The 9,928-nt window shown below is 40.6% G+C and overlaps 1 protein-coding gene across 1 annotated transcript; it reads left to right on the forward strand.

Annotated features, from left to right (window-relative positions):
* The first annotated feature begins 4,150 nt into the window (after positions 1 to 4,150).
* On the forward strand, positions 4,151 to 5,129 carry LOC124088804 (olfactory receptor 6X1). The gene has a single exon (XM_046438583.1). The coding sequence runs from the start codon at positions 4,191 to 4,193 to the stop codon at positions 5,127 to 5,129; it is 939 nt and encodes a 312-aa protein (XP_046294539.1). The 5' UTR covers positions 4,151 to 4,190.
* The last annotated feature ends 4,799 nt before the right edge of the window (positions 5,130 to 9,928 follow it).

The following is a 9,928-nucleotide window of genomic DNA, read 5'->3' on the forward strand; positions in this document are numbered from 1 at the left end:
ATTTGAAATATGAGAGAGAGAGAGTAGCACATTTAAATGTATGCATATATCAATTCACGTAAACTTAGGTAACTGGAGGCAGAGTGCCAACATGCTAACCACTTACATGATCGTTCAAGAAATTTCATTTGAGGGCTTCCTTTGGACTAAGCCCTATATTGCTGCCCTTGAGATGCTTAGAATCACTACAATTTGGTAAGTGTTCGGATACAGACATGTACAGGATGTGATGGAAGCCTGTAGGAGTGGCACCTTGACTCGCCTGGAGATGGGAAATGAGGGAAGGCTTCCCACTAAGGTGGTTCAGACAGACATAGCCAAATAATGGAGAAAGGGTGAAAGGGTATTTATTACAGGCAAAGAGAAGAGCATATGCAATAACTCAGAAGCAAAAGAGACAGTGGCATGCACAGGCTATTAAAGCAGGGCTCAGCAAACTGCTTCTGGAAAGGCCAGATGGTCAGTATCTTAGGGTCTGGGGACTAAATGGTCTCTGTTAGAGCTACTCAACTCTGCCATTATGACACAAAATCAAACACAGACCGTATAGAAACAGATGAATGTGGCTGTGTTTCAGTGAAACTTTATTTACAAAAGCAGGGCGATGGCTTGCCAACCTCTGTACCTGAGTAATTCAATCAGTAAGAAAATGGAAGAGAGAGGGAAACATGGCAGGAAACTAGGTAGCCATGTGGCTTTGAATGTCATACTAAGGACTCTGGGTGTCACCCTCTTGGTTCTGAGCAGTGAAGTAATTTTAGAATGCTCATTCTTGCTAATAATATGAACTGTAGGTAGGAAAGAGTGTGGCAAGTCTGGAGGAAAATGGTCCAGTTAGGAGGCTGTTGTACTCAAATACCAATGAAGGATGATAGCACAACTAAAGTACCCTGGGTGAGATGGGAGAGGTCAGGCTGCAGCATGAGCAGGGAGATAACTCACTGCTCTAGGGAAATGAGGAGGAATACCTCCTGACCCTGAAAATTGGACTTTTCCAAAAGAAAAGAAAAAATTCTACAGGATAGGACTGAATTCTGATAAGCATATAGACCACAATGTTCAATCCAGTGTCTTAACTCCATTACCTTAATATCGTTGCTGTTCTGATTTTCTCTGAATACTGCTTTTACCTGCCAACTCAAGACATTGAACTTTCCTCAAAATCTCATAGCCCAGCCCATGAAGTTGTCTCAACAGCACCCAACTGATTCCTGCAACTTCTATTGACTCTACGTCTCTTTTACTGAGCTTCACTGCTGCTCTCACTTCTGCTAAGGACTGCTCCTGTCACCAGGTACTGTCACTTCCATTAGCCTATTTCTGCTTCCACTCACTGCTTGCTACTCCGGGGTCCTCAGGAATATCTCTCTTCCCTGTCTGGGCCCCACATGATAACCTGGATACCACAACAACACTGTCTATGAACAGGGTCTCAAAAGAGTCCATTCAGGCACCACCTGCAGCCCCTTCCTTCATAAAGCTTAGACCTTCATGTACATGCGTTAGGGAGGAAGGTTGACACCATATTTCTTTCAGGCACACATACATACACATTCTCCCCATGTTAGCAAACTTCCTGATTCAAGACCCTCCCCTCCAAAACCTCATGAGTCCATCATGTAAACTGCTCCCATCCTTTAGTTTATCAGAAGTGCAGGATAGTCCTGACCCCCAGCTCCAGTACAGCTGGGACTCGTTGCTCTGGTTCTATTTCACAAGTCTTGGATCTTTTTTTTTAAGAGAGAGAATTATTTTTAATATTTATTTTTTTAGTTTTCGGTGGACACAACATCTTTATTTAATTTTTATGTGGTGCTGAGGATCAAACCCAGCGCATGCCAGGCGAGCGAGTTACCGCTTGACCCACATCCCCAGCCCAAGCCTTGGATCTTTGTCCCCTCCCTACTGCACTCTTCCCATTTAACTCTAGGACTCAACTTAGGTCTCCTTTTCTCTTGAAAACCTCCTTTAACCTCTGCCTAGCTTGAGCAAGTATTCCAAAAGCAATCAGTGCACAACTCTACACTTTGATTCACTGCGTCCTGTTGTAATTATCATATATGGTCTCTCTCCTTATCTAATGATTGGTTCTTTAATGGCATAGCAGCATTGGCACATAATAAGCTTTCCAAAACAAGTGCTTGTGGAATTCCTAAAGCTAGTTCTATAAATTGTGGAATGCTTAACCTTTAGAAATTTTATGCGGGGCTAGAGAGACTGCCCCTCTCTTCTGCTTAAAAAATGAAGATAATTCCATATCCAGACCATATAGAAGGACCAAGCTCACAGCCACTAATGTTGGTCATTAGTGAAGATTCAAATGATTTCATCATCTCACAGAAAACCACTGGAACTTTTGAGTAGACAAAGAATGATCTTTTCTTGGTCCGGAAAGGAGGGGAGGAAGTGGAAGTATTTTTCTTCCCTAAGATCTCAGAGAATTCTTGTTCTTTCTCATGTGGGAAAAAATCAACACCTATTCATGCACCATGGGCAGCCTTTTTCATCCTAAGTTTTTTGTGTACTTTGAAAATTGTACAACCCATTTCACAGTATTTTTCTTACCCATTTCAAAGGAAATGGACAAGGAAGATTATCCTCAATAAGAAAATGTGTCATTTACTACTGTCCAGTGAATTTTAGTAGAACAGACAGTTAGTTCTTTGCCTATAAATTTGTACATAAAAATATGCACGCTTTTTTGGTATAAAAAGATACTCATTCACAAAGGGAACCTTTGTTAGCAATGTACTTTCCAGGATTTCCAGTCTGCTTTGCTTAACACTTCTTGCCTTTTCACTTTCTTAGATTAATGTCTGCAAATCTGTGTCTAATACACATTTATTAGGTACATTTGTATATCCAGCTATGATTCTCTTGCTCTTGGAAATTTGAATTTATTTTTATTGCATTTTCTACCTCCTAAATGGTTTTGTTCATTTAGTTCTGATTGCTTATTTAGTATCCTTTAGAAGAAAAAATGGGGATGGAAGTGTGGCTCAGAGGTAGAGCACTTGAGGGAGGGAGAGAGGAAGGGAGGACAGAAGAAGGAAGGAAGGAAAAGAAAGAAAGTCTAAGCCAGAAGTGGTGGCACATGCCTCTAGTCCCAGCTACTGGGGAGGCCAAGGCAGAAGGATGACAAGTTAAAGGCCAGCCTAGACAACTTAGTGAGACCCAGCCTCAAAAGAAAAAAAAAGAAGAAAGAAAAGAAAAAAAAAATGAAGGGCTGGAGGGCTGGGGATGTAGCTCAGCAGTAGAGGGCTCCTGAGTTCAATCCCAGCACCACAAGGGAAAAAATATCTGAATTAGAATGTGGAAATAGATTCATTAGAAAAATATATGTTCCGTGACCTCGGTTGTATACCACCACTAATATAATGGCAACATTTTTTTCATTATTTTAATGCACACACTTAAACATAGTATAGTCTTCCTTAAACTTATCTGCAATATTATCAAGAATTCTCCTTCAGAATATAAAACAGGAGTGGGATTAATTTCTTATGAATGCACAGGTATATTTACACACACACCTTATTATACACACTACCCATTTTAAATTATCATGTTGACTGATAAACTATCACATTTAAAAGGATTACTCTCAAAGCTTCACAAGGTTTTGAAAAATTATTTTCCATTCATCAAGTGTATTTAATACTTTAAGAGGCCATTAGAAGCTGATTTGCTGTCAAAGCCAGTCAAATTATCAGAAAGTAAGGGTGCCTGGTATGCATTCGTTTGTAAGGCAGCAGGGGCTGAAATGTAGTCAAGAACCTTAAATAGTCAGCATCTTGGTTTTGGGTGGTTGTTTGGGGAGGGGGTTATTTGTTGTTGTTGTTGTCCCAACTACAGTCAACTGTACTTTAAGATTCTAAAGAGGAGGCCATGAATGTAGCTCAGTGGTAGAGTGCTTGCCTACCATGCCCAAGTTCCTGGTTTCAAACCCAATGCCACTGCAAATAAAAAGTTAGTAAATGAGAGTGAATACCAAACTATTTAGAAAACCCAACTATATACTGTTTATAAGCAAAACATCTAAAATATAAGCCAGAAAGGTAAACATAAGATATAACCAGAAAGTTAGTAAGTAAAGTAGGTTAAGAACTAAAATTTCTTCACTAACATAAATAAATAAATATGTATTCTAAGAAGTTACTTCCTTGCTGTCTTTCTAGGTCTCAAGGGACATGAGAAATGGCACAGCAATCACAGAGTTCATCCTCCTAGGCTTTCCTGGTATCCAAGGATTACAAGTCCCTCTCTTTATAGTGATCCTTCTCATTTACATATTAACCCTTGCTGGCAATGGGCTCATTATTGTTATTGTCTGGGTTGAGCCCAAGCTGCAAATCCCAATGTACTTCTTCCTTTGCAACTTGGCCTTCCTAGAGATCTGGTACACCACCACCATCATCCCCAAACTGCTAGAAACCTTTGTAGTAGCAAAAACAGTCATCTGTATTTCATGCTGCCTGATGCAGGCCTTCTTCCACTTCTTCCTGGGCACCACTGAGTTCTTGATCCTGGCTGTCATGTCTTTTGACCGCTACTTGGCCATCTGCAAGCCCCTTCACTACCCCTCCATCATGACCAGCAACCTCTGCCTGCAGCTGGCCCTCAGCTCCTGGGTGGTGGGCTTCACCATTGTCTTTTGTCAGACAATGCTGCTCCTCCAGTTGCCATTCTGTGGCAACAATATCATCAATCATTTCTACTGTGACGTTGGCCCCATCTTGAAAGCAGCCTGTGCAGATACCAGCATTTTGGAGCTACTGGGTATCTTGGCAACCATCTTTGTGATCCCAGGTTCACTCCTCTTTACAATCATTTCTTATATCTACATCCTATCTACCATCCTACAAATTCCTTCAGCCGCTGGTCGCCAAAAGGCTTTCTCCACCTGTGCCTCTCACCTGACAGTTGTCTCCCTGCTCTATGGAGCTGTTCTGTTCATGTACCTGAGACCCACAGCACACTCCTCCTTTAAGATTAATAAGGTGGTATCTGTGCTGAATACTATTCTCACACCCCTTCTCAATCCCTTTATTTATACCATTAGAAACAAGGAGGTGAAAGGAGCCCTAAAAAAGGCAATGACTTGTCCAAAGACCCAGCATGCCAAGTAAAACATGCAGCACATCACCTTGAGCTTAATGTAAATACCAAACTGAAATGTGAGACAGGATTATAAAGAAGTGTGGTAAAACATAACCTCCCCCCCCAAAAAAAAAAAACCTAGAAGTTCAGTTTTGAGGCAAAATAAAGATATGAAAGCAAATTATGAGGATTAGGGGCCCTTGTGAGAATTTGTTATATATATAAATGAACCGGGAGTTCTGCTTGAAGATAAGTGACCCAATTCTCAATAAAGAAAATCCTAGAATACCCTCAGATGCACAGGTAGAACTAGGAAAGGTAGCAGAATACAACAGTTACTAATATGGCATTATGTAAAAATGTGGATGTGTAACCGATGTGATTCTGCAATCTGTATTTGGGGTAAAAATGGGAGTTCATAACCCACTTGAATCGAATGTATGAAATATGATATGTCAAGAGTTTTGTAATGTTTTGAATAACCAATAAAAAAAGAAAAAAAAATTATAAGCTAAAAGTAGAAACCATTAAAGTCAGAGATAATGTCAACAACTCTGGAAAAGTGTAAGGAATCTCATCTCCCTCCTCGTTTGAGGCAAACCTCTGCCTTGTCTCCTTGCCAAAGACATCCCATGCCTCATTTTTTCACTGCTATTACCTTCACTATAAGAGAAGTATGCTGGAGTATCCTGACGAATGTTAATGTTCTTTCAGCAATGTTTAAAATGACTCTAGTTTCTGTTTGATAATATGTGAATAAGGACACTTGCATCTTGATATGATACAAATTTGTAGGTAAACTAAAGTGTTCATTCTTAGATGGTATAAAAACATCAGCACATCTTATCAAAAGTTCAAATTTACATTTCATGGATTCTGCCAGTTTCTTTGATTTGATCTAGGTAGACATGTGCAACCAATAGATGCATCAGAGCAAATGTAACTAACAAGATCTTGTTCCTAGGAAACTCACCCCCAAGGTTACATGAACTTCATAGCTCACAGGCAGGGTTAGTTTATATCAATAATAATTAGGGCCATGTGTGTTAGCATTTCATTGCTGTGGCCAAAATACCAGACAAGAACAACTTACAGAAAGAAGAGTTTATTTCGGGCTCACAGTTTCAGAGATTCATTCTGTAGTCAGTTGACTCCATTGCTTTAGGCCTAAGGTGAGTCAGAACATCATGGTGGAAGGGCATGGGTTCATGGCAATTGGAAAGCAGAGAGAACATGAAGAGCCAGAACAAAAATATGTATTCCCCAAATGCATGCACCCAATGAACTACTTCCTCCAGTGATACCCCACTTGCCTGTAGTTATCACCCAGTAATCCATTCAAATGGATCAAGCCACTGATTAGATTACAGCTCTCACAGTCTGATCACTTTACCTCTGAATATTCCTGCATTGTATAATATGAGGTTTTGCGGGGAATACCTCACATCCAAATCATAACATCATGATTTTTAATGAAGTACAAAATGAGTCAGGTTCAAGGTCATATAATAGGCACTTTCATAGGCTTGGGATTTGGAAAATTTGTTCTTCAATAAAGTGTTAAAAATTCTGAGTTCAGTTGTAAAAGTACCTCCGTAAACTTGCCAAAATTCACATCGCTTTCATTTTTAATTCTGAGCCTTCTTTTTAATACCTAACATCTTATGGAGCAAACACTTCATGGAAATTCTGCTTAACTAAAGTGCACATATTTTCAGGAACAAGTTAACTCAAAAGCTCATTGTCAAGAATTTGGCTCGTATCTACCCAAGACCTCAACCTTTTCATTGAAGTTACTAATAGTAAAAAAACAGTAAATATCCAGGTATCTGAAGAGTAAGTTATTTGTGAAATTGGGTGATTCCTTATATGAGTCTTTATTCTCTCAGAGAAAAGTTGAATGTGTGCATTTTAGAAAAACATTTGGGCACTAGAGGACAAAGACAGAGTGGGGTGCACTATGAAATCAAGTTGTCATGTTGTCTCTGTGGCCATGGTGGCTCTTTTTCCTAAAAATAATGCTGCAGCTCCTGCAGGCCCTGGAGGCAGACAACACCTGGTTGGTGTCTTTGGCCTCCCATTTAGGCGAAGAAAAGTCAGACCTCAAGTATAGTTCCCTGGAACACTTTCTGTAATACATAACACTCTTGTTGCTCAGATTTTTGGAAGCTTCACTGCTGGACAGGCAGTGAACTGGCATTTCCAGTTCTTCAAACTGATACCTGGGTAGACTACAAAAAAAAAAAAAAAAAGGATTCTTTTTCCCCATCAAAATCAGTACAAAGAACATTAGTCACTCTCTGGTACATGATGCCAATATGTGAATAAGACATGAAAAATGCATGAATTCATGTTGTATTTTATTTTCATGAATTGAAGGCTGTTGGCATTTTCACACCTGTTCTTCCCTTCTTTACAGTATCTGTCAAGGTGTTTAAAGTCACACTATGCCAAAGGGAATGAAAAAGACACTGAAGCTATAAATCTAAAAACCTCAGGTTCAGACTTACACCACAGACCTGTTTTCCCTTCATGCCCATTACTCCCAAATTTCCAAGAAATTTACAAATTTTGGAGTTACTGAAAAGTCACTGATTTATGAAAATTGCCTCATTTTTATTAAAGTTTAAGTGCGATGTTTAATTTGTATTTTCAGATTAGACAAAGCAAAGGGAGATGGATTTTAAGAAACCTATAATACAGGCACATTCCAAACATTACCAGGGAAAAAAGAAAATGTCAACCTGTAACAGTGGTCCACTTCATACTTTGAATCTAGCCCTTGATGCTCTGCCACAGCAACTTATTTTTAAACCTAGATATGTTTCTTTATCTTCTTCTCTCTCTTTTCCTCCCTAATTCTTTCCCTCCCTGATCTCAGGGAAAACACTATTACCTCTTTTCCCCATCCTAGGCAGAGTTAACTGTTCTTGAGCACACAAGTACCACAGGAACAAATTCAGACTTGGGGCTTGTACCAGAAGAGCTAGGAAATGACCATCTCCCAAATCAACAAGTCAAGTACAACTCCAGACAGAGAATGTCTGGAGTGGTGCTGTACAATGGCCTCTTTTAAAATCCCCTAATTCCCTTGATGGGCAGAATTTCAGCCTCTGGAACAGGAGTCTCCTGTATTTTTCCTTTGCTAACAAAGTAATAAAACTTCTTTTTTCCTTTTTCTTAAAACTATGTCCTCATTATTGGACTGGTATCAGAGACAAGAGCTGAACTTTTGGTAACAAATTGGTGACCCAGATGGGACCAAGAGCAGCTTCTGCTCCAGCTTTCTTGAGCATGCCTGGCACTCCAAACACTCCCACGTCCATGCTGAGGAAGCAAAGTGGCTGGCAGACTTGTTGAGAGTCAATTCCTGAAGTGTTAGGAGATGGATGAGTTTGCCTCCAGTCAAACTGGAGGAGCTGTTCCTGTGAGTAAAGGGTGGGGGGGACTGAGGCTGCCAACAAAACATAGGTTAGTTTTAGTTTCTGTTTTTTGCTTTTCTGGGTGCTGTTTGTTTTGCCTGCCAATCTTCTGTTAAAGCAAGAGTTGCTGTGCCCCAGTGATGGACACCCTCTGACTGAATGGGGTCGGCAGCTGCCAAAGTTCCTTTTGCTTTGGGGACTTCCAGCCATTTGGGGAATTCCCTACCATTGGTACAGTTTGCTCCATCTTGGTCCACTTCAAGAAAAAGGAAACTGAATATAGTACAGTCACAATACCCTTTGGCTATCCCGTAAGTCCCCTGGTGTGCATTTCAAGAGTCTTGATTCCACACTTCTAGTTCCTCCTCATGGGAACATCTGGTTCCTCTGTGTGGGGTCATCTTTGGAACAAGTGGTATAGGAGTTGAAGTTAAGCAGGCTTCAAGAACCTAAGGATACTTACTCCCTTTTGGTCTGTTCTAGGTTCTCGTCTGTTTGTTGGCCTTGGGTTCAGGAATTCCTTGATTGTCCATCTGTTACTGACCCTTTTAAGACACAGGCAATACTGCATTAATCCTATAGGCAGTCTCTAGGGAAAGATCTTGGATGGTCTGTTTTAAATCTTCCCACCTGTCAACCATAGTTTTGGGAATCTTCCCTGGTTGTCTATCTCTATGTTCCTTTTTTGTATGTGTCTGTTACTGGCCCTTTAAGTCATAGAGTCATGCTGCATTGATCTTACCAGTAGTGTCTTGGAAAGAAATATCTTGGCTGAATGGGCCACCTACATGTATAAGCCTATCTAAGAGAAAGATGTTTGACTGTAATACAATCTGGCTTTTGAATGTTCTTCTGGATTATTATACAATCTTGCAACTGGAGTTGGTCTGTCAGAGATAAAGTATATGAAAGAGATTTTCTGTGTACAGGCATTTATGCAGTTGCATAAAAAGGAGACTGAACAGTCAAAACTAAGTTGAGGCTCTGTGTGGATAGCAGGATAACAGGGAAAGGGGTGAAAAAATTTTAGATTCTTTCAACCCACTGCTGGCACCCCAGCACTGTTTCTCAGCCTGGCCCCAAGCAGCTGTAGATCATCTTACTGTGGGTCAAGGATACTGGCCCCCGACTGGAAAAAAGATCCCCAAGAAATCTGCCTGGGCTGTAGAAAAATAGGCAAAGAGAAACTGACCCTTGCCTTGCCTCCCAGTCCCTTTTACCCAAGGCAGGGTGGAGGCAAAAGGACATGGCAATAGGTTCCAACATACTTAGTTTATAACCTGGGGACAAGAGTGATCTCGCCTTTTAAGATTTGACCGAACACTTCATTCAGCCAGGGTGTGTCCATCACTGGGGCACGGCAACTTGTGCTTTAACAAAAGACTAGCAGGCAAAACAACTGCACC

Source organism: Marmota monax, unplaced genomic scaffold (genome assembly GCF_021218885.2).
Source record: "Marmota monax isolate L192 unplaced genomic scaffold, Marmota_monax_Labrador192_F-V1.1 WCK01_AAM20220418_F8-fsc00081, whole genome shotgun sequence".
In the NCBI taxonomy this organism is placed as follows: Eukaryota; Metazoa; Chordata; class Mammalia; order Rodentia; family Sciuridae; genus Marmota; species Marmota monax.

Excerpts from the sequence above, each read along its gene's own strand:
- LOC124088804 (XM_046438583.1), top strand. The coding sequence starts at position 4,191 with ATGAGAAATGGCACAGCAATCACAGAGTTCATCCTCCTAGGCTTTCCT.